Source organism: Schistocerca piceifrons, chromosome 2, assembly GCF_021461385.2.
Source record: "Schistocerca piceifrons isolate TAMUIC-IGC-003096 chromosome 2, iqSchPice1.1, whole genome shotgun sequence".
Classification (NCBI taxonomy): domain Eukaryota; kingdom Metazoa; phylum Arthropoda; class Insecta; order Orthoptera; family Acrididae; genus Schistocerca; species Schistocerca piceifrons.
In genome coordinates this window covers 803,382,616-803,408,732 of record NC_060139.1, presented here as the reverse complement: position 1 = coordinate 803,408,732, position 26,117 = coordinate 803,382,616, and the positions used below count along the sequence as shown (strand labels likewise).

General features: G+C 41.6%; 1 protein-coding gene across 1 annotated transcript in view; it reads right to left on the bottom strand.

Moving 5' to 3' along the window:
* LOC124775867 (limulus clotting factor C-like) overlaps positions 1-26,117 on the bottom strand; it is a 55,669-nt gene that overhangs the window by 10,976 nt on the left and 18,576 nt on the right. The window contains exon 4 of the mRNA XM_047250701.1: positions 3,490-3,638. Coding sequence (XP_047106657.1) covers positions 3,490-3,638 — 149 coding nt within the window. The remainder of the gene's footprint in view (positions 1-3,489; positions 3,639-26,117) is intronic.

Sequence of the window (26,117 nt, the reverse complement as noted above, 5' to 3'; positions counted from 1 at the left end):
GCGGTATAAAAGAAAGTTTGCTATCAAGACATAGCTTTTGTTCTATTACTTTATTTATGACTGAACGTTTCTAAAACTGAAGACACTCGTCCATGCTCTACACTGTAGTCGAGATTTGGCAACGTCGTTCTCTGTTCATTGGCTGACTGTGTTTTGTGACGTCAGATGCGCAGAACGAACCTAAACTCAGCCGCCAACATAAATGCCGCGCACTTTAGTAGTACGTGGTACTCTCAGCCCTACTCCGTGTAGTGGCTTATGGAAGTTTGTCTGTAGATGTAGGTAGAGATGAAACAAATATTGGGCCTATGTGTTGAGCTGGAACTTTTAACGTTGCGAACGAAATTTGATATAAGATTTGTTAATTTTTTTTAGCAAACACTTTGAAAATCGATACATCAGGTGTCAATTACAGTAGTAAGAAGCATAAAGGAATTCTTTATTAAACTAAGAGTAAAACAACGACAGTGATATTCACGACTTAGTTTAAAAATGTAAAAAGTATTTGCCAATGGAAATAGAGAGCAAGAGAATCTACTACCGGTTTTCAAACCCCAGCTGCGTGCATATCGTTGGCACACAGGGTGCGCAGGCAGAATCGAAAAGAGGCAGGTGTAAGACAGTTGCAGCAGAGCCGCAGGTGAGGAAGCCTGTCTTGCGATCGTAGTGTGTCATGTCGAGCGATGTTAAGTGGTAAAAGTGCTAAAACAGTGGTTGTTGGTGTGGAATAAGCTATGGCAGCGACATTTTTTTACCAAAGTCGTCTCTGGAAATTATGACTTTTCGAAAGCAAGATTTTCCACGGTTAATGTATGATGGAATTTTGGTACATCAGGAAAATGGCTATGGCAAGCGGCGTGATAATGATATATTAATTCCATCTTAATTGAGCCGTGAAGAGCCCAACCATTAATCATACTGAAATCCATAAATACAGCATTACCACTGCGACATCCACTAAGGCACTTTAAAAACTCTGATCTAAGTTACTTCACTGATATTTGAAAAGCTACATTCTCATTTCTTTGTCAATGATCTTCACCGATTTCGTGTAAATTCAGACAATCAAAACATCGTTAGAAACAATTTCAAGCCATTATGATACATCATAATCTCACAGCCTACATCCATCTTGATTCCAAATAAAAAAAATTCAAACAAATTTTATTAAAGCAGATTAATTAGGTACTGAAGTAAAATAGTTTCAGAAACAGTAAAGTAAATTACTCTTTCAGCGCTGGTGACGGTAAATCTTCGTAGAAATAATTTTTTTTTTTTTTTTTTTTTTTTTTTTTTACACCGGGACTGTCGTGAGGTAAGATAAGAACCAGTCTTCTGGTCTTCTGAGATGCAGGTAAAACTACAAGGTGGGTACTGAAGCGACTGTACAGTGTGTTTCCCCCTCACAATGTGTCGAAATAAGTACAAATAAAGCCGTGATATCCAAATGTCGCTTTGGAAAGAGATCCATAATAAATTAGCTCTTGGTTCAAATGGCTCTAAGCACTATGGGACTTAACATCTGAGGTGATCAGTCCCCTAGACTTAGAATTACTTAAACCTAACTAACCTAAGGACATCGCACATCCATGCCCGAGGCAGGATTCTAACCTGCGACCGTAGCAGCAGCGCGGTTCAAAAAATGTTCAAATGTGTGTGAAATCTTATGGGACTTATCTGCTAAGGTCATCAGTCCCAAAGCTTACACACTACTTAACCTAAATTATCCTAAGGGCAAACACACACACCCATGCCCGAGGGAGGACTCGAACCTCCGCCGGGACCAGCCGCACAGTCCATGACTGCAGCGCCTTTGACCGCTCGGCTAATCCCGAGCAGCGCGGTTCCGGACTGAAGCACCTAGAACCGCTTGGCAACAGCTGCCGACTAATAAATTAGCAGCCTTAAAATAAAAATTTACTTTCTGTTAGATTAAGGATGGCCACAAATAATTAAAATCCTTTAAGTCAGTATAAAATTAATAGTTTTTAAGTGCAGAGCAAACGCTAATGATTAATTGAGCGATAAAGCTTACGGTTCACTGGGAGAAGAGAGCCGTTTTTTTATTTTTTATGATGTGGCGGACGACATGTCTCCCTAGTAGCTCCGTCGCCACAGAAAGCGGCCAGCGCCAGAAATTCTCTGAACTCCCTAAGTCGCCGAATCAAGTTTCCTCCAGTGACAAACTACTATTCTACAGCTATCAAATATTCCGTAAACACAGCTTTCGTATTAGCTGAAAAATTGCGATTTTCGTAGTTAAAAAGAAATATTTTCATTGGACCGAAAATTTTCAAAAAGTTCGATTACACGCAATTTGTGTACTTTAACAATTTATGCGAACCGTTGACATTTTACAGTCAGTGGGTTCAGTTGCGAACTGGTCAGTGTACCTTTTCTTTTTTTGTCATATATTGGAGAATTAGATACAAATTAGTTCAGAAAAAGATCAAATGCTATCGAGTTTTTAATTTTGTATCTACTATAATTTTGATATCATAACCAAATAGATCTTACATTTTATAGACAGAAATAAAGAATGAGGCTAACAGAAGATCTGGTTCCAGAAATCATAATTATTTTTCACATTTCCTGTTTAATTCGAAATTGTAATTGCATTTAAAATTGTTAATGTCTTCCCATAATTTGTTCTGAGTAATAATTTACAGTAGCTGTAAAAGGACTAATTGTGTATTAAAATGTTTTTACATAAAATCAAAATTTTGTAAAATTTATGTACTGCGACTTTTGCGATGTCTTTTTTCTTGAAACTTCCTGACAGATTAAAACTGTGTGCCGGGCCGAGACTCGAACTCGGAACTTTGCCTTTCGTGGGCAAGTGCTCTAGGTCCCGAGTTCGAGTCTCGGCCCGGCACACAGTTTTAATCTGCCAGGAAGTTTCATATCAGCGCACACTCCGCTGTAGAGTGAAAATTTCATTCTAGTCTTTTTTCTTGTTTACCACTGTGCATCTAGTCATTCGAGGAAGTATCTTGTGAATGGTTGGATTGTGAAATTGTGCATTGGCAATGGAGGAAATCTTTTGTTAGCAATGGTAGATTGGAGAATTAGTGAAGTTGTGCACGTTTTAAGCATGAGTTACTAGTTTAATTATAAAAATAAGAGAACCCGAAGCTAATACAGTACCGAAGCGTAATTTTAATTTATGCCAGCCAGGGCTACGAGTATAAGGAAGTCTACAATGAATTGCTTCGTCAGGACTTAAGTAAAAGGATTTTTTTATGTTTTCATTTGATTTCTACGTGATTATAACATTTCTCCATGGTCTTCATTGGTGTTCAAAACTGGAGACAATAATTTGGAAAGGTGTGCACTTGGCTCTTCGTAACATTGTTTGTGGTTAATTCCTCAATAAGTGAAAATTTGAGACATGTTAAAAGGAGAGGAATGTTGGAGTGTGCATACAAAACACTGCCTGCAAAATGTTTTCTGAGTGAGACGAGCTGACTCGGCTGTTTCCGCCCTCACCTTGGTGAAGATGGTGTAGAAGTGCGGGTCGCAGAGCGAGGTGCCGCGCCGCCGCGGGCTGATGCTGACGACGCCTTGCAGGTACCAGGCGCCCTCGTCCGTCTGGAACACCAGCCCGCCCCCGCTGTCGCCGTTGCAGACGCCACTGCCTGCGGTAAACGGAGCAGTGCATAACCTCACAAGGAACTCCTCGAGTGCGAGTTCGAAAAAGACCAACGATTTTCATGGCATTCTAGGCCCCACATATTGTCTGCCACGCAACCACAATTTTAGCTGCTAATGGTAACAGTTATGTTGAAGAAAGAAATAAAGCCAAACAGATAATTGCAGCATCCAAAAACAAATCTTGGGAAGACTTTGGAAACAGGTTGGAGACTTCGGGTCAAGCTGCTGGAAAACCTTTCTGGAATGTAATTAGCAGTCTTCGAAACGGGGGGTAAGAAGGAAATGACAAGTATTTTGGACAGGTCAGGAAAAGTGCTGGTGAATCCTGTTGATGCCTTGGGCAGATGGAGGGAATATTTCAAAGAGTTGCTCAATGTAGGTAAAAATACGATCAGTAATGTTTCAGATGTCGATGTACAATGGGATAGAAATGATGATGGAAATAGGATCACATTTGAGGAAGTGGAGAAAATGGTCAATAGATTGCAGTGCAATAAAGCGGCTGGGATGGATGAAATTAAGTCGGAACTCATCAAATACAGTGGAATGTCAGGTCTTAAATGGCTGCACAGGATAATTGAAATGGCATGGGAATCGGGACAGGTTCCATCAGACTGGACGAAAGCAGTAATCACACCAATCTTTAAACATGGAAACAGAAAAGATTGTAACAACTACAGAGGTATCTCTTTAATCAGCGTTGTGGGTAAAATCTTCTCAGATATTGTTGAAAGGAAAGTGCGAGTATTAGTTGAGGACAAATTGAATGAAAATCAGTGTGGGTTTAGACCTCTTAGAGGTTGTCAGGACCAGATCTTTAGCTTACGGCAAATAATGGAGAAACGTTACGAGTGGAATAGGGAATTGTATCTATGCTTTATAGATCTAGAAAAGGCATATGACCGTGTTCCTAGGAGGAAGTTATTGTCTGTTCTACGAGATTATGGGATAGGAGGCAAACTTTTGCAAGCAATTACAGGTCTTTACATAGATAGTCAGGCAGCAGTTAGAGTTGAAGGTAAATTTTCATGGTTCAGAGTAGTTTCGGGGGTAAGACAAGGCTGCAACCTGTCTCCACTGTTGTTCATATTATTTATGGATCATATGTTGAAAACAATAGACTGGTTGGGTGAGATTAAGATATGTGAACACAAAATTAGCAGCCTCGCATAGGCGGATGACTTAGTTGTGATGGCAGATTCGATTGAAAGTTTGCAAAGTAATATTTCAGAGCTAGATCAGAAACGTAAGGACTATGGTATGAAGATTAGCATCTCCAAAACTAAAGTAATGTCAGTGGGAAGGAGACATAAACGGATTGTGTGCCAAATAGGAGGAACAAAGTTAGAACACGTGGACGGTTTCAAGGAGTTAGGATGCATATTCTCACAGGATGGCAACATAGTGAAAGAACTGGAAGCGAGTTGTAGCAAAGCTAATGCAGTGAGCGCTCAGCTACGATCTACTCTTCTGCAAGAAGGAAGTCAGTACCAAGACTAAGTTATCTGTGCACCGTTCAATCTTTCGACCAACTTTGTTGTATGAGATCGAAAGCTGGGTGGATTCAGGTTACCTTATCAACAAGGTTGAGGTTACGGATATGAAAGTAGCTAGGATCATTGCAAGTACTAGTAGATGGGAACAATGGCAGGAGGGTGTCCACAATGAGGAAATCAGAGAAAAACTGGGAATGAAGTCTATAGATGGGAGAAGCAAGGTTACCCAAGAGACTCATAGGTTCAGTAGTAGAGGGTAGGAGGAGTCGGGGTAAACCAGGGAGAAGGTACCTGGATTCAGTTAAGAATGATTTTGAAGTAATAGGCGTAACATCAGAAGAGGCACCAATGTTAGCACTGAACAGCGGATCATGGAGGAATTTTATAAGGGGGACTGAACGCTGAAAGGCAAAATCAGTCTTAAATGATGATGGTGGTGGTGGTGGTGGTGGTGGTGGTGGTGGTAGCAGCTGGCAGGACTGAAAGTCTCCAATAGCGAGCGCCGCATGAGGCTACGGAACAAAGTTGAACTGTTCAGTCGATTAACAACTCACAAAAGTGATTCAGTACTAGAGTTGTTGATACAAAACAGAGCAATAGGAACGATAAGCAAAGCAAATGCTGCATTATATCTACAACAACAATTGCCGAAATTGACACTTCCTCGTAACGGAACACAAGGAATATTTCAGAGTGAGAAAGAAGTGGCAGATGAACTATTAGCGTTTCTACAAGATGAGTCAGTGGAACGGTGCCGTACAATCACAACTGTACAGATAACGTACATGAGGAGTACAATGCTGATGATACGTGCTTAAAAAGTGAAAGTGATACTAATACTGAAACAGGTGTCGTGCCATGTTCATCATCAAGGACAGTCACAGTCCAAGGAGCGGGTACTCAACATACACTACTGTCCATTAAAATTGCTACACCAAGAAGAAATGCAGATGATAAACGGGTATTCATTGGACAAATATATTATACTAGAACTGTCATGTGATTACATTTTCACGCAATTTGGGTGCATAGATCCTGAGAAATCAGTACCCAGAATAACCACCTCTGGACGTAATAACGGCCTTGATACGCCTGGGCATTGAGTCAAACAGAGCTTGGATGGCGTGTACAGGTACAGCCGCCCATGCAGCTTCAACACCATACCGCAGTTCATCAAGAGTAGTGTCTGGCGTATTGTGACGAGCCAGTTGCTCAGCCACCATTGACCAGACGTTTTCAGTTGGTGAGAGATCTGGAGAACGTGCAGGCCAGGGCAGCAGTCGAACATTTTCTGTATCCAGAGAGGTCCGTACAGGACATGCAGCATGCGGTCGTGCATTATACTGCTGAAATTTAGGGTTTCGCAGGGATTGAATGTAGGGTAGAGCCACGGGTCGTAACACACCTGAAATGTAACGTCCACTGTTCAAAGTGCTGTCAATTCTAACAAGAGGTGACCGAGACGTGTAACCAATGGCTCCCCATACCATCACGCCAGGTGATACGCCAGTATGGTGATGACGAATATGCGCTTCCAAAGTGCGTTCACCGCGATGTCGCCAAACATGGATGCGACCATCATGATTCTGTAAACGGAACCTGGATTCATCCGGAAAAATGACGTTTTGCCATTCGTGCACCCAGGTTCGTCGTTGAGTACACCAGCGCAGGCGCTCCTGTCTGTGATGTAGCGTCAAGGGTAGCCGCAGCCATGGTCTCCGAGCTGATAATCCATGGTGCTGCAAACGTCGTCGAACTGTTCGTGCAGATGGTTGTTGTCTTGCAAACGTCCCCATCTGTTGATTCAGGGATCGAGACGTGGCTGCACGATCCGTTACAGCCATGCGGATAAGATGCCTGTCATCTCGACTGCTAGTGATACGAGGTCGTTGGGATCCAGCACGGCGTTCCGTATTACCCTCCTGAACTCACCGATTCCATATTCTGCTAACAGTCATTGGATCTCGACCAACGCAAGCAGCAATGACGCGATACGATAAACCGCAATCGCGATAGGCTACAATCCGACCTTTATCAAAGTCGGAAACGTGATGGTACGCACTTCGCCTCCTGACACGAGGCATCACAACAACGTTTCACCAGGCTACGCCGGTCAACTGCTGTTTGTGTATGAGAAATCGGTTGGAAACTTTCCTCATGTCAGCACGTTATAGGTATTGCCACTGGCGCCAACCTTGTGTGAATAATCTGAAAAGCTAATCATTTGTATATCACAGCATCTTCTTCATGTCAGTTAAATTTCGCGTCTATAGCACATCATCTTCGTGGTGTAGCAATTTTAATGGCCAGTGTAATTACGTGCATGGAAGATCAACCGCTGCATAGTGAAAAAAATTATAAACAGACTTCGAATAACGACACAGCAATATAACTGTGTAGTGCATAAGGAAAACTACGGATATTTAAGCCAGGACAAGATGCTCTCCTTACAGAAAGTAGTCTTTGCGCGTTTCAAGGATGCTCGATGCAATTTACAAGGTGTGCATGATAATGACCTACTACATTATGCACATCAGACTGCGCGCGACATAGATTACAGTGATTTCAAGGGAAGCAGTGGGTGGTGCATAACTTCAAACAGCGCTACAAAATTGGAAGCCGTAAGATGACGAAATTTCAAACAAAGTGTCGACTTGATACACAGCAAATTGCGGAATCGGTCTGAAAGTTTGTAGATGAGGTAAACAGCCTTACCCGATCGTTTAGTAAGGAATTTTTTCTGAACTCTGACCAATCGGGATTTGAAGAGGAAATGCATATTAAAGAGGAACCCTGGAAGTTTTCAAGATCAAATAACTTCAATGCCTTAATGCACTTGTATGCAATTATGCTAACTGTTAATCTGAATCTTGGCTGAATATTTATTTACTGTACTGCGGGAAGTTGGTTGTGTTTTGCCCCCTGTGATTCATTCTTCTGTGTGTGATGTCGCAAAGGCAGCAGAGAATATTTACGTCACAGCACACAAGAATGGGAAGACGACTATAATTACGATGTGACCTCTGCTTTTGGCCAATACCCGATGCTAACTGTTAATATGAATGTTTATTGCGCTGTGTGAAGTTGGAAGAGCTCTGCCCTCTACAGTTCTTTCTCGTTTGCACGATCTCACATGGGCTATAGGGAATAATCAGGTCACAGCAAGCAAGAATCGGAAATGGGAGTACGAGAATTACAACTATGGTATGATCACTGCTTTTGGCTAATAGCTCATCAAAATAAGTTGGTTTTGTTCCATTACTGGTCTGCGTATAAATATCATACTCCTTTACAGCGAACTATCCCTCCTGAAAAGTGTGTGACATTGTAATACTCCCGCACATTCATTTTCGGTTGCCCTCCTGAACAATGTGGTGGGTCATTAGCAACTAATATTTTTCTCTCATAATAGGCTATTAAAAATAACGTTCAGATAGTTCTTATTCTGTTTGATCATAACATTAAAATAGTATTTATCGTCAATATTGTCAGAAAATATCTGTTATTTTTATGTAGTTAAAACTTAAAAATTATTAAGTATGAAGATTTGGCCACGTGATCGAAAACGCTGTGTTAATGGCTGAAGCTCTGGTGATGTCACAGACCAGAAGAAAGATGAAGCTTGCATGTGCTACAGCAGTGTTAGCCAAAGTTACGAGGTTTTTACGTACTTTTTCTGCAAACAGTCTAGCTACTTAGTGATGGGAAACAATTACAACTTTTAACAATGGAAAGGAATTTTTTTAGGCGAAACACTGCAAAAGTTGATGCGTTTATGCTCTGTCCATTTAGAGCGGCGATATGTGCAACAACAGACATTTTCCCTGGTCCCTGCAACATCATTAAACTCGCTCAAAACTAAGGAATTATAGAACTATTGCAAATGCGTTCGTATATTATAACTGGATTGGCTACTGTCAGTCATGGGCTAAAACGCAAAGCAAATAAAATTAGTCTTGACAAACCATAGTGCTGATTTTCTTTACAGAAGACACTCAGCAAGGTATCGCCAACAATAGGTATTCCATGGCGCAACGGACAGCGCAGTAGACTGGCGACGATGTCAAATGTTCGTACCCTGGAAGGGACATATATTTTTAAAAGTTCTACGCGCATTAGTAAGAACTGACTGTAGCAGTTGTTTCTGTGGTGGGATGCATTAAAAGCTTCACATTAATCTTATTTTGGGAAGTGGACTACAAAGGATACATGCATTTGCTTTGCGAACAAACAGTTCACTTTCTGGAAAGCATTGCTAGTAGTGAAGATGTCACCATACGCCCACACTACAACAAGGTGTAGACGATGAGGTTTTGTATGCAGAGAGATTTAAAACAATACAACATGTAAACTGATGTCAGTGTCTGAAGCATACTAACTTCATCGCTATATAAGATGACGAAACTTCAAAAGTTTAAACAATAAGGATCCTAGCTGGACAATACGAAGATTAAAAAAACATTTCTAATAAAGTAAAAGGTATGTGGTCACATTAACTAGAAAATATTTTTTTGGAAAGTGACATGTTTGAACAACAATTGCTTATGTAAGTGCATGTAAACAGCAAGGAAAACAATAATATTCCGTTTGTGATCGGTGTGGTGAAGTTTTGTAATTGTGATTTGGTTCTCAAATGAGAGGACTGTCGAGAATAAATTATTCTTTTGGTTTGATTCGAATCAGTGATCTATGGACAACATCTTATAAATCACGACGCCTTATTTTTTAATACACATTTATACCCATACTAACATCATAAATGTGAAAGTAACTGTCTGTAACGCTTCACGACCAAACCGTTTATCTGGTTTTGATGACATTTGGAATGGAGGTGACTTGAACGCTGAGGAATAACATAGGCTACTTTATAAAGTGTGTAGAACAAGATATTTACTGATCTGAAGAACATAACGCGAAATATGGAGTCATAATTACTCTTTGAAAAAGCTATTTACTCTGACCTTTGAACTTCATCGTGTTTGTGAGAATGTTCTACATGATACAACTTAATGAATACAGTGCTTCTACAGTCCTTAACGTGTTTAATCCATACTTCCATGCTAATATTAGTCACCAGCCAGTCGCATTTTAGCCATTGAGCGTCACATATCTGTTATAGCTTCTGAGATGGTTGAAGAGTGTAAAATGTTGGAGGTTTTTAGTGAGGCTGCATTTGATGGCATGCGAGCACTCTCGTTAACAGCAGAGGCGTGAGTGATGTTATTGCCTGTACAAATATTATAAAATTTGTGTTGCACCGAACTGCAAATTAATTTTCTTTTCTTTGTCAGTTTAACGCTATTTTATAATTTTAGAAACTCCACATTTTATTTTAGTGCCACCGCCATTGCTCTTCACAATAAATCAGTTGATATGCGCAACAACTCGTGGTTCGGTCGATATGCCACCGCCAATATTCATGCCTGACACAGAAACCCCACCTTTACGTACAGTCTTATTTCATTACAGTAATTTACATGGTGAAGGAATCCTCTTATCTCAAAGTTTTTTATACCAACAAACATTTTAGTATCGTCTAGTGAAACCACATTACAGGAGTTTCCATCGACAGATTGCAGCAGATCCTGGGGAATGGTTCAACAAAACTTCTTATCACATGTCAGTTCCACTTAGTTGGATGTAACATGTGAGATAGTTTCACTAGAGTGAAGTTCCACATCACTGTAACGCCAAATCCTCTCAGCAGAAAGTGTCAGTTACAGAATACCCTCGCACATAGTTTCATTCGGTCAGATCAAAATACAATTAGCTTATTGACAAGGAAGAAAATGGCTTTAATTACAAAAACGAGCAGCTCCATCAATTTGAATGTCATTTTGCAACCTGACTGGGGAATGTTCCCAGGGACATGACACCATTCGTATGCTTGGTATGTGGTTCATTTCATTAACAACACGACAATCATAGCTACTCTCGACGTATTAGACAATAAGTCTTATCTGCAACTGCAACACTGAATCGTGCGGCAAAGGTGTGGCAGAAAATACGTTCTGCTCAAAATTTTAAACATTTCTCTCGGTTTGCATTGACAAAGCGTAGAAGTTCTAATTCAGTGAGGTGTGAAGTAAAGATTAGCATCCCTCTTTTCACATCAGTGAACTTAAACCAAACATACGCAAAAGTACTTAGCAGCAAATTATAGCTTTATCTGCTTCGAGTTTTGTCAATAAAAAATCTCTTGGCATCGCTAATATGCAACTTACCAAATCATTTAGTAGAATCAAGAGACTTAGCCCTCTCAGAAGTTACGTTAGAGCCTCACATCAAGAACAACGAACTCGCAACGTGGGAAAACGATATGTGTTGAAGATGTCAGGTTAATGAAGTGTAATAGTATTTCCGTTTTCTACGTTGAAGCGACAGAACACGACTAGGCCCCTCGCAAGTCCTGCATTTCCAGTACAACTGGAGGCAGTAAGCGTCATTTGTGGTAAGATGGAGGAGGATAAGCGAAGGAAGAATTGATGCGGAAAATCGGGGTTGATTTGGTAACAGACATATCTTCACATTCGATACTTAGCTCAGTTATCATTCGACTTGACGAGAAATACATATAACCTCTTATTTCATTTTCGTTTCCATCCCCCTCGTCCCCTGTATTTTTCTTCGTCTGCCCTTACCTCCATTTCTAATGCGCCACAGATTTATAGTATTTTAATAACAAAGAGGAAAATACAAAAAGCTGAGACACTGCTACAGTCATCAAACCAAAGTGTCTATGTGGCTGAAACGCCCAATTTAACCAGAAAGGGAGGCTTTGAAGAAATCCAAAAAAGATAAATGAAAGTAATTACGAAAATTTTACGTGCAAATTATACTGAAGACGTTACACACAGACTAATAGCAAATAAGGAAATTGATATGTATAGAACATTTATTTGAATACTGAAAAACCCAAGCTAAGATTCATTAGGTATATTAAAAGAATCTAACCAACCAGATTAAATAGATATACCATGGAAATCTACGTAATTCACAGTAAAGCTAAAGCTGACACAATAAAATGGATCAGTTTAGCAGAGCTGATATCAAATGCAGACTAGCTACTGCAAGGAAAGCATTTTTTAAAGTGATGCTACAGGAAAATGCTGAAGATTACATGGGTAGATTGTGCAAGAGATGAAGAGTAACTATATAGAACTGGGAAGAAACATTTATGGCACAACTTGACTAAAAGAATGACTCAGTTGATAGGACACATCCTGGGGCATCAAGGGCTCGTCGGTTTGGTAATCTAAGGAAGTGTAAGGGTAAAAATTGCAGAGGGAGACCAAGGGGTGAATGCAGTTAGTGTTGTGGATTGGCAAGAGAGCCGACCCACTATGAGAGGAAGCCGAAAGGCACGCGTTTAAGCTCACGCAGGCTGGCGTGAGGTCTGGAACAGGACAAGGTAATTAGAACTTAGAAAAAAGGAGGTAACTGGTAGAATACTTAACTTTAATCCATTAATGTTGAACGTAGCTCTTGTCTGTACATTATTTACAATATCAATAGTAACTGATAATGGCGCCTTGCTAGGTCGTAGCAAATGTCGTAGCTGAAGGCTATGCTAACCATCGTCTCGGCAAATGAGAGCGTAATTTGTCAGTGAACCATCGCTAGCAAAGTCGGCTGTACAACTGGGGCGAGTGCTAGGAAGTCTCTCTAGACCTGCCGTGTGGCGGCGCTCGGTCTGCAATCTCTGATAGTGGCGACACGCGGATCCGACGTATACTAACGGACCACGGCCGATTTAAAGGCTACCACCTAGCAAGTGTGGTGTCTGGCGGTGACACCACAGTTAGTACGAGGACTGCCCAGAAAGTAATGCACCGCATTTTTTCTTCAACAATTCTTTTTTGAACATAATGAGAACTACACACACGAAAGAATGGTATTTTATCTACACACCCTATTTTCCCAAGTAATCTCCTTCCCGTTCTGTGGCCTTCCTCCAGTGCGAAACAAGAGCGTGTGTGTCCTGTCGGTACCAATCCTTGTCCTGGTGGCGGAGCCAGTACTTCACTGTGTGAATGTCCACCTCATCGTCCTCAAAATGTCTTACACGAATGGCATCCTTCAATGGCGAATGGCAACACCAGCTTGCTGCAACATGTCAGGTGCGACAGCCGTGGATGGTCTCCCCGACCGCTGCAAATCGTGGAGCTCTGCCTTCTGATGACCTCACCCTCCGTGCCCAGCGACCAACTATACTTCTGTCCACAGCAGATGGTCCATAGACTTTGCACAAGCGTTTGTGAGTATTCCCCACAGTTTCTTTCTCTGCAGTGAGATATTCAATGACGGCACGTTGTTTGTAACGTACCTACAGACGCCATTTTGAAACAGTCCTGCAGCTATGCTATCTGTTGGAAGTGACAGAAACTTGGCGCGCTCACTCTGGATACTTCAAATAATACACAAATAACGTTTCGCATTCGTAGCATTGTTGCCGGCTGAGAAAAAAAATGCGGTGCATTACTTTCTGGGCAACGCTCGTAGGTTCAAATGGATGTTGATTCCAGTAGTTATTTGGAGATGAAGAGGCTTTCACACGATAGAGTAACATGAAGAGTTGCATCAAACCACTCTTCTAACTGAAGACCACAACAACAACAACAGATATAGATAGAGTCCATAATCATCACAGATTTTCTGGCACACTGGCTGTCTTCGGTTGAATTAAAATATGCTTTTATTTTAAAGTTAATTTGATGCTTGCTGTTTTCCAAGATCCTGGTACTTCTTACAGCAGTCAACTATTGCTAGCTTTTCTGCTGGCAATGTGTGCATCAATGTCTTAGCAACCTGGTGGATATTTTCCCACAGATACAGTTACAATTGCCGGCCGAAGTGGCCGTGCGGTTAGAGGCGCTGCAGTCTGGAACCGCAAGACCGCTACGGTCGCAGGTTCGAATCCTGCCTCGGGCATGGATGTTTGTGATGTCCTTAGGTTAGTTAGGTTTAACTAGTTCTAAGTTCTAGGGGACTAATGACCTCAGCAGTTGAGTCCCATAGTGCTCAGAGCCATTTGAACCATTTTTGAACAGTTACAATATTTTTGCCCTCTTTTCCTGCATCTCGTCGCTATCTCAGGAAATTTTTCACAGGTACACTATGTTTGGTGATATCTCAAGCAGGTGGAACTCTTCGTGTAGGAACATTTGTAAATAAAGATTTTATGCAAAACTCAGCAATAAATCTGCATTGCCTCAAAATGTGCGGAATCCTTCACAAACGAGTCGGTCTGTCCAATTAAGTGTCACAATTTCATATACGAGTGTTGCACCCACAGATAAGTCGGCGAGTTGATTCTCTTTAAAGTGGGATGCAACGAACATTTTGCCTTGTGGGTAGTGGGTAGGCCTTAAATTTTCTGTAGCAGAGATATCTGTGGAATGAGGTTTCGGATATTATCATTTATATAGCAACTGTGAGTTTCTTAACAGTCCTTCGAAGCAGGGTCGGCCTTGAGCTTGCAGAACACAGTATCTGCCAATAGTTCAGATATTTTGTCACTAAGTGGCATTTCCCACGACGACGAGACCTTTTACCATATTTACAGCTCTAGTTCCCTGCTTTCCTTTAAGTTGTGGTGATATTTGGTTTGGTTGGGCGAAAGCGACGTAAGACACATGTAACTTCTTGTTTTACTTCCCCAGCTATTACTCTGGAGAAAAGAGTTAACGAGGGTTCCACTGGACAGACGATTTCTTATGTTGGAATCTTGGAGGGTGAAATGGTGAAATTCAGACTTCATCTTACTACTGCGATTGTTTGACCGATGGGTTTCTCAGCAAGAGGACAGAAACGTAGTATTCAAAGAAACTAGAAGTAATGGTGCAATAAGAAAACCCAACGAGATTTAACTTCATCAATACACAAGAAATGTTTCAGTAATCTATGCTCACATATCTCGTAGATATAACGTTTTTCATCTGTAACTCCCCTTAGCCTCAAAGAGAAATCACGTAGCCGATTCTTCAACGACATTGCACTGTGAGTTGGTCTGATGTATCTTAACGAAGGTGAAATTAAAATCAAAAGTGTTAACATTGACCGTGCTGTCAAACGTAGAGGAGAGAACAAATAGTTGGAAAGGATACATAATAGGACTCTGCGAGGAGTCGCAACTGTCTACTGACGTGATAGAAGAAATGGAAGTCCATTTGGTAGACACATGAGGTCCGGTCAGAGTCTGACAGTGATTTGGATGAGTTGCGATCAAATAAGTAGAAGGCATAGATAATATCTATTCACGATTTCTAATGTCACTGGGGGAAACGGCAACCAAACGACAATACAAGTTGGTGAGTAGAAGCTAAATGATAGTAGACACATCATCAGACTTTCGGAAAATGTCATCCACAATATTCCAAATACACCAAGGGCAGTTAAGTTCAAGAATTATCACCATGCATCCACGTTGCTGACAATAATAGTACACAGAAGAAGGGAAAAAATTGAGGATCGATTAGTTGCCACTTAGACTGGTTTTAGGAAAGGTAAATGCGTAAAAGAAGCAGGTCTGACGTTGCGCGTGCGTGTGGCCCGCTGCTCATGTGTGTGTGTGTGTGACAGAGAGAGAGGGAGAGAGAGATCCGCCTACACACACACACACACACACACACACACACACACACACATAGGCGCGCGCATGCGTGCGTGAATTACGTATATTAAAAGAAAAGATGTGTTACATATTTTCACAGGTTGGTAATGCTTACAACACATGGAGAAACGAGTAATAACCGATTTTAATAAAGTGGTCAGAGAGTGACTGCGAAATGCTTGCCTCGGTATCTAGTTGCGCTGGGTAATTGGAGGTGATGGGTCTTTCTTTCTGTTGACTAAATAAAATTTTGTGATTTGTTTGTGTTGCTACTGTGGGGGCAGATACAAGCTGCCTGATCGAGCGAGGTGGCGCAGTGGTTAGCACACTGGACTCGCATTCGGGAGGACGACGGTTCAATCCCGCGTCCGGCCATCCTGATTTAGGTTTTCCGTGATTTCCCTAAATCGCTCCAGGAAAATTCCGGGATGGTTCCTTTGAAAGGGCACGGCCGACTTCCTTCCCCGTCCTTCCCTAATCCGATGAGACCGATGACCTCGCTGTTTGGTCTCTTCCCCCAAACAATCCAATCCAATCCAAGCTGCTTGAGAAGTTACCGCATTGCCGCCTTAAGGAGAGGCATCGGCGAAATTTCAGTGCGGTCGCAAAAAGATCACAGGAGGTTAAAAATTTGTTTCATAATATATCTTGGTATGCTGAATTAAGTGGGTAAATCCAAGTTGCTACACAAATATTTTTTCATACTTCTGGATTTTTGAGTTTTGAAAAAAAAAAACATTCTTTTTTCAAACCCATGCGTGGAGCCGTTGGTTATCACGGAATGTATTCACAAAAAATTTTGAGCCAAAAATGTTTAAAATTTACGGAGGAGTAGCATGTTTCCGTTTCGGCCATTTTGATATTTTTCTAAGAAATTGAAATATTGTGGCCTTTTTAATACTATATACAAACAGAAAATGTAGATAAATTATAAAAATTTTGTTTTTATAATGACAAGAATTGAGCGTAAAATAGAATTACTACGACATTATACAATGTCTGGCCCAGTACGAAGTAAAAATAAAAGAATACTCGATACGTTTGGTGGAAAGTGTCATGGATAGCTGAAGGACTCTACGATAAAAAAACATGCTGAGTATTACAAAAAAGCAATATATAGATATAAAGGTGATATAAAGGTGCATATAAACATACTTTTCGATATGATTGACATTTTACAGCTGCAAGAGTGTCAAATAATTTATTATTTACAGAATGTGAAAGATGCAACATTTACATCAATGTATCATTGTGCTTCTACTGACAAAACTCCTCAGCATTGTCACTGCTCAAAAGGAGAGTCATCATGGTGTTTTTACCAATCAGCATTCACAAAAGAAACTGAGTCTGGATCTCATACTTCTAATATAAAAACACCAATAAATTAACTTTGGTTAGATGAAAAACTGCCTCTTTATACTCGGTTAACTGATAATTCTCTACTAATATGATGTGCTTGGTGTCTAACTCAAAATGTTAATGAGAATTCACACAGTGATACATGGAATAGGTGTCCCAAAGAGACCCATGTTTCTGCAATGAGAGTAAAAGTAGCGGCTTGTATCAGTGTTTGTGAATATAATGTTGGCTCTCACATAGTTATTTTAGAAATAATCACAAAATTAGGGCTCAAATAGACTAATCAAACAGCACAAGCATCAGCAAAAAGGGAAAAGGAGCATTGCAGCAAGTTGAAGTGAAATAATCGAAAAAATTCGTCCAAAAATTGATTTGCCAAGCATCAAAGAGAAGAAGCTATACTACTGGCCATTAAAATTGCTACACCACGAAGATGACGTGCTACAGACGCGAAATTTAACCGACATGAAGAAGATGCTGTGATATACAAATGATTAGCTTTTCAGAGCATTCACAAAAGGTTGGCGCCGGTGGCGACATCTATAACGTGCTGACATGAGGAAAGTTTCCAACCGATTTCTCATACACAAACAGCAGTTGACCGGCGTTGCCTGGTGAAACGTTGTTGTGATGCTTCGTGTAAGGAGGCGAAATGCGTACCATCACGTTTCCGACTTTGATAAAGGTCGGATTGTAGCCTATCGCGATTGCGGTTTATCGTATCGCGGCATTGTTGCTCGCGTTGGTCGAGATCCAATAACTGTTAGCAGAATATGGAATCGGTGGCTTCAGGAGGGTAATACGGAACGCCGTGCTGGATCCCAACGGCCTCGTACCGCTAGCAGTCGAGATGACAGGCATCTTATCCGCATGGCTGTAACGGATCGTGCAGCCACGTCTCGATCCCTGAGTCAACAGATGGGGACGTTTGCAAGGCAACAACCATCTGCACGAACAGTTCGACGTCGTTTGCAGCAGCATGGACTATCAGCTCGGAGACCATGGCTGCGGTTACCCTTGACGCTGCATCACAGATAGGAGCGCCTGGGATGGTGTACTCAACGACGAACCTGGGTGCACGAATGGCAAAACGTCATTTTTCCGGATGAATGCAGGTTCTGTTTACAGAATCATTATGGTCGCATCCGTTTTTGGCTACATCGCGGTGAACGCACATTGGAAGCGTGTATTCGTCATCGCCATACTGGCGTATCACCCGACATGATGATATGGGGTGCCATTAGTTACACGTCTCGGTCACCTCTTGTTCGCATTGACGGCACTTTGAACAGTGGACGTTACATTTCAGATGTGTTACGACCCGTGGCTCTACCCTTCATTCGATCCCTGCGAAACCCTACATCTCAGCAGGCTAATGCACGACCGCATGTTGCATGTCCTGTACGGGCCTCTCTGGATACAGAAAATGTTAGACTGCTGCCCTGCCCAGCACATTCGCCAGATCTCTCACCGATTGGAAACGTCTGGTCAATGGTGGCCGAGCAACTGGCTCGTCACAATAGGCCAGTCACTACTCTTGATGAACTGTGGTATCGTGTTGAAGTTGCATGGGCAGCTGTACCTGTACACGCCATCCAAGCTCTGTTTGACTCAATGCCCAGGCGTATCAAGGCCGTTATTACGTCCAGAGGTGGTTGTTCTGGGTACTGATTTCTCAGGATCTATGCACCCAAACTGCGTGAAAATGTAATCACATGACAGTTCTAGTATAATATATTTGTCCAATGAATACTCGTTTATCATCTGCATTTCTTCTTGGTGTAGTAATTTTAATGGCCAGAAGTGTATATTCGAACATGATGTTGTAACCTATGATGCCGGATTGTTTTGATGTTATTGGATATTACTCACATTTATACGATGCTGATGTGATGTAGAAACTGAAAATAAAGAAAGATAACAATTTTCAAACGTATAGAGTCGTCTTTTATTTATTTGTCCCTCATACAGGGCGAAACACTGTATAATGTCGTAGTAATTCTATTTTGGGATATAATTTTTTCATGTATTATAGAAACAAAATTTTTATAATTTCTCTACAACTTTCGTTTTTATATAGTGTTAAAAATGTCACAATACTTCAATTTCTTAGAAAAAATCGAAATGGCCGAAACGAAAAAATGCTACTCCTCCGTCAATTTTAAACATTTTTGGCTCAAACTGTTTTTGTGAATACAATCTGTGATAACCAACAACTCCACGTATGGGTTTGAAGAAATGATAGTTTCAAAACTCAAAAATCCAAAAGTATGAAAAAAATTTTGTTGGCAAATTGGTTTTGCCACTTAATTCAGTACGCCAAGATGTGTTATGAAACAAATTTCCAGCTCCTTGCGATTTTTTTCTGATCGTGTTGAAATTTCACTGATACCTCTCCTTAATTGGCAACGGCTCTGGGGAGACGAAAGCACCCTGCTGCAGGAACAACGATGCCAAGGACCGTTTGGGGAGTGGGGGGGGGGGGGGGGATGGGGTCGGTCACAGAGGTGGATTGTGGAAGGCCCGTGCTGCCAGACAGTCGCCCAGCGACGGCCAGAGTCCTGCCATTAACACACTACTGTTTGTTCCCTAGCAGTAGGGCCTTTCATACTGCTTTCAGGCTTTAATGCATGACGTGTTGGCGGCCTGGAAATTGTTCCCTGTCAGGCGAGAAACTTTTTCAGAAACTGTAGATATTTTTCGGGCCAGCTTTCAGGAGAATCAAACGGTGACGTCCCTGGGTTGTCAGTAATTTTTGGCAGCAAGCCACTCTATTGTTGGAGTGATTTTGGCCCGTCGCATGGAGGAATATTGTGCGCTGATATTTGATTACGCCATATGCGTGGTGAAATCTTGTCGTGTGTAATGGGTAGCGAGAATTTTCAGATGTTGTCCACATGGAGCATTTTTAGGAGGATGAGGTTTTCGGAGGTATTTAGAGAGAGTGGGTCTGGCACCGGCGCAGAGTGAAGATTGAAGTAGTCCCGCAAGGGTAGCAATCGGTGCGGAGTCCGACGTTCAAATCTGTGATAGGCGCACTGGTCGTGGACTCGCAGACTTTCAGAACCGGCCACAGGATTTATGTACGATGGGCAGCTGCCTGTGGTGAGTATCTTTGCAGCTCCAGCACGTTAGGAATTGTCGAAGGTTCTTTACACCCTCCGTGACGTTCTTTCGACCTACAGCAGGAATTATTCAATTAATGTGGGTAGCACACTCTTACAGTTTGGTGGTTCACAATCGCTGTCGCTTAAGATACAATCAGCCAGATAGCGGTAATGTTAATACTGAAAGGCGGAGGCGGCGTGTAGTGAATTCCAGCAATTTCATCGAACTTGCCAACTGAGCATCAGTGCTGATGTGATTGTGATTTATAGGTGTTTTAATAGCATGTCTGCTCTTAAAAATTGAGGTTGAATACCATATTTCATAAACACTGCTTTGCAATAAATACATCGTCATAACGAATAACCTCTCTCACTTTAGAAGAAATTACAATGACAGAAACAAAAATCGCAACACTGAGAAGGAGTTGTGTGACATAAACGAAAGTTGGAAGGAGTCTTTCTACATCTGAAAGACGGCGTCTATTCGAATTTTGCGCCGGTCGCATGAGAATGGCGCTGGTAGCGCCACTAGGGGGATGCAAATTAGGTTTGCTGTAAATATACGATGTAACGGTAGTGAGCGTTAGCTTCCTTTGAGACTGGAAATGGTGAGCTGATGTTAGTCATGAATGTCTTAGGGCACCAAGGGCGCCATTATTAACACCCCAGTGAGTTTCAACAAGGTTATGTAATAGGGCTACAAGAAGCTGGATGTTCCTTCTGCGGTATTGCAGACAGACTTGGCAGGAATGTAACCACTGTACATGATTGCTGCCGGCTGTGGTAACGAGAGTGTACGGTCGTAACATGACTGGATTCTGCACGGCCATGTGGCACTACCGAGAGGGAACACAATCATGGTCGGCATACAGCTCTGGCGCATCGTACAGCATCTGCAGCAGCAATTTGAGCAGCAGTTGGAATCACAGTGACACAACAGACTGTTACAAATCGGTTACTTCAAGGACTGCTCCGAGCCAAATGCCCTGTAGCGTGCATTCCATTGACCACAAACCACCGCCATTTGTGATTTCCGTGGTGTTAAGTAAGAGCTCAGTGAAGGGCACAGTTGAGTTCTGTTGCGTTTTATGGTGAAAGTTGGATCTGCCTCCGTCCAGTAATGGCTGTGTGTTTGTAGTAAGGAGGCCAGTTGAGGACATGCAACCACCTTGTCTGCGTGATACACACTCCGGACCTACACCTGGACTTACAGTCTGGGACAGTAGGAGTACTCTCTTGATTATCTCACGCAAACTTACTGCAGATTTGAACGTCAGTCTGGTGATTCGACATGTTGTACTGGCTTTTATGAGCAGCATTCCAGGGAGTGTTTTCCAACAGGATAACGCTCGCCCACATACCACTGCTGTAACCCAACGTGCTCTGCAGAGTGTCGACATGTTGTCTTGGTCTGTTCGATCATCAGATCTGTCTCCAATAGAGGACGTGTGGAACATCATCAGACGACAACTCCAGCGTCATCTGAACCAGCTTTAACTATCCTTGTATTCACTAACCAAGTGCAACATAAACTCACATCTGGCACCTGTAAAATACAATGCATACACGTTTGTAAGCTTGCATTCAACATTCTGGCGGTTACACCAGTTATTAAAGTATCAGCATTTCACATTTTCAATGGGTTATCTTGCACTTATATTAATCTGTGATCTTTCAATATTAATCGGTTACATATGTTACCTAGACAAATCTATTCCCGTAATTTCATTACTCTACGTTAATTATTTGTTGTTGTGGTTTTTTTTCATCAGTGTATATCTTGTCCACTTGACGGTTTAAGTCGTTTTCTTGATTTTTGTCGTTTATTGTTTTGTTACGAATTTTCCAACTTAGGCCACACTACTGGGGCCACATGTTATTGATATACGTTTAGGCAGACCCCTGTGCACAGATTACAGTAGTGTATATCAAGGATGGTTCTGTGCCAGGGGGATGGTTCCTTTGAAAGGGCACGGTCGGTTTTCTTCCGTAATCCGATGGGACCGATGACCTCACTGTTTTGTCCCCTCCCCCAAATCAAAAACCAACTGTGTGCTGTCAACCAGATGCAGAAATTAATCACAAGTAATTCTCACATTAACATACCTTCATGGCAATTCATATCCTAAGGACACTGGTAAAGGAGAGTACGTTATGGTGGGCTCTATGGGATATGTCAGAGGGCTGATGACTTAAAAAGATACGTAGTTGTCAGTTTGGTCGTCTACATGGCTTTACAGTGATGGGGAAACAGCGTGTTTCACACGCATGGAGTGACTATGAGACAGATTTTATTCAAATCGCCGTTTATTGTACTTTGGGGATTTCAATACAAAATAAATCAGAAGACTTCCTGCATATTGCGTAAAATTATTTTAATCTTTCGGAATCTGTACTCAAATATTCAAGTATCTGAAGAGTTACATGCTAGTATGGCTGTTTTACGCTTCTGTTGTCTAGAGCCAGAACATCTTTATAGTGGAAGGGTGAGATAGGGAAACATTATCACCTCCTGAATTAGTACTACTAGCTTCACATGGTAAGTGTCTCACGTTACTGACTTGTATATTGCACATCACGCATCAATCAAAATACTTACACTTCATGTATGGAAAACGACTTCTTTAACTGTGCATTTTGTCAAAACCATACTCAATGTCTATGAAGGGAAGAAACATTTGGTTTGAAAAGCAGATCGGCTATTCTCTTCACTTCGACCATATCACATGTTGCACCACAGTGCCATAAAAAAGATGTAATAATGTGTGTCTTCGTTACGAACAGCAAGTGTTAATCATTCTACAATGCATCATCTCAGTATGCTAAGAAATCACTGACGTGAATAATACTAAAAGTTGCGAAAAATATTAATAGTTTTTGAACAAAACGGGATATCTGTAACACGTCGAAAAGAGCAGCCCATCTTGTGTCACAACTGCACCTCATAAACACCTGTAAAATTAGCAGGCAAATATTAGTAGTGGAACAAGGAGGGGCACCAGTGAAATTTGTTAGTGTGGGTTTTGTACATTCAGGGGCAAGCACAAATTCAGGTGCAAACCTTTTGTTGTCTTTTGATTGACAGGTCCTTAACCCATCAGTCTGCTAAGACGACTATGACCCCCTGGGGATAATCCATCCTTTTGATTGACATGTCCTTTACCTATTGTTCAGTTATGTGGTCTTCCAAGATACCCCCAACTCCCCTCCTCCCCATACCCCTCCCCCTCCCCCATCTCTTTGGCAACTCCCATCACTGATACAAGACACTTAATATCAATTTGATCGACTAATTAATTAAATATATCAATTAATTAACCCACTTCCTCTAGGAAACCTCCCAGCCCCCCACTCCCACCATGAAATTGGAGGGAAAAAGACTCATTTGGTCGGCCATTTCGTAGGAAATCGATTGCAGTGTATGAAATATTGTTTAAACAATTTGGAAAATATGTGGAATATTGTTTATTTAAATAATTTATGGGTTACAAGGCAGTGTTTGGAATATAGTTTATTTACATAGTTAAAGAATTTGTCAGAAAATTGACTAAAGAGTATGGAATACTGTTCATTGAGACAATTTGTGGGTGACAAAGCAATATGGAATATTTAGACAATTTCAGCGCTTTTTTATTCTGATTGCGCATGGAAACACTGAGTGGACTTCGTTTATATTAGCTGCCAGAGTCAGGGATGTTAAGGATCTTATTTTTACTTTTCTCACCTTTAGAAGCACAGACAGGAAAATCAGAACAATTATATATCTAAAAGTTCATGACATATTTCGGAACCCACCGCCACTTTCTGCAGATTTACAAATTACGAGAATTCCAGCAGCAAAGATACATACATACTCCACTGACTGTTACACCCTGCAAAAGAGGTCTACAGATCGCAAATTGAATGAAGTGTGGTATAGTGGCCACTGTTCGAGGTCTTTCTGCGAGTGTCTATCGTCAGGGTACCACCAGGGGGGTCTTAACTGCCCAATGTCCAATTTTACAGATCAAATTGCTAAAAACCATCGACCACGGACCACATATCAGCCTCCTTTAATATCACACCCCTCAAACACAGCATCAAGTGATGGCATTCTGTTTGATCAGAAAATTTCAGACACACTTCCTGTCTCTGTCTTTCTCAATAGGTCACTCCCTGTTTGTCTGCGAGAACCAACGACATAGAACATGCACATGGAGATTTTCATCTCTCCTCAGAACACAGTGTTCCTATTGGCTAACACTGGAAGCAAAGGGAGAGTGGAATAAGCCATTTGCACTAGCCTATCAAATTAATTGCTTAGCAATTTACAGGAATCAAACAGATCGCTTACAACACTCACCTGCACCTTACGATGATGCTTCTTCGTAATAAAAGTATATTTTCAACGTTTGACTAAGACACACAAACATTATGCAAATCAAGTAATGAAATTTTCACCACAAAAATATCATGGTGCTAAATATATCCGAGGTCTTGTAGGCACCAACGTTTGAGATCACAAACAGCCTCCTCCATCACAATGTTTCCACTAAACGTACCTGGTGAAAAAAATCCTATCGAGCACACCAAGTAGCGATCGTGAGGCGCGCCAGTCTGCTGACTACAGAGCAGCCCTTCTGCACTGGCCGGGAGAGAGACCCTTACCCACAGTTAAACCATGATCCAATCTGTAGCAGTAGTAGTAGTTGTTGTTGTTGCTGTTGTTGTCGCTGCATCCATATTTAAAGCAACAAACCACTATTTCCCCGTCCTGTGTCTAATTCATGATATGTTTATACAAACAGTTGTCTGTACAATAGTTTCCTGCATGGAAGATGACATTTCGGTCAACGTTGTCAACGATGACATCAGGGCACCTATCAAACGGGATAGTGTGTGCCGGGTAGGCCCAGATCCACAGTCACTGTGTACACAGCCACATACGGTGCAGTATGGCACAGACAAGACGCCTACAAGGCTCTCTGCGACGAAGGGCCATGGAAAGAATGGAAGCAGGATAGTCGGAAACTGACGTGGTCCAATGGCTTAATGTGAATCGTTCTGTTGTTTTTCGGATGTGGCAACAGCTTACAGAGATCGAAACTATATCCTGAAGACCAGGCCAGGGCCGATCGCATGTAACATCAGAAAGAGAGGACCGTTATTTGGCTGTACAGCCTTAGTACTGTACGACAACTAGCATCTGACGTTGCAGCAATAACTGGACGTGTTGTATAGAAAGAAGCGGTGTATAGAAGGCCTTGGCAGAGTAGCCTTTATTGTCAGGGATCCACTGTATGTGTACCTCTGACGCATCTTCAAAGAAGGGAACATCTAGAGTGGAGCCATCAACATGCCACCTGGATGGTCGAACATTGAGCCAATGTTCTTTACATAGATGAGTCTCAGTTTGGCCGGGACAGTGATTCTCGATGAATTCGCATCTGGAGAGAGCGTGAAACACTATTTTGGGACCCAAACTTTGTGGAAAGAGACATATCGAGGAGGACTCGTAACAGTGTGGGCAGGGATTTTGTTGACCACTCAAACATCTCTTCTTGGAATTATATGGTTAAATTCTTAGAAAACCACTCAATCTAACAATAGGTAAAGGATCTGTCAGTAAAAAGGATGGATTATCCCCCGGGGGCCATAATCCTCTTAGCAGAACAATAGGTTAAAGACCTGTCGATTAAAAGAGAACAATAGGTTTGCCTCTGAATTTATCCTTGCCCCTGAATGTAGGCAACTTACACTAACAAATTGCACTGGTGCCCCCCTTACATAGTCTCAAGTCGGATGAAAGTCAGAGAAAAAGAAATGTCGTAAAAAATTATGTTAGATGTGACTGCAGAAAACAACAACAGACATTAAAGGTACAAAGCTGCCATTGTCAAGTGATCACTA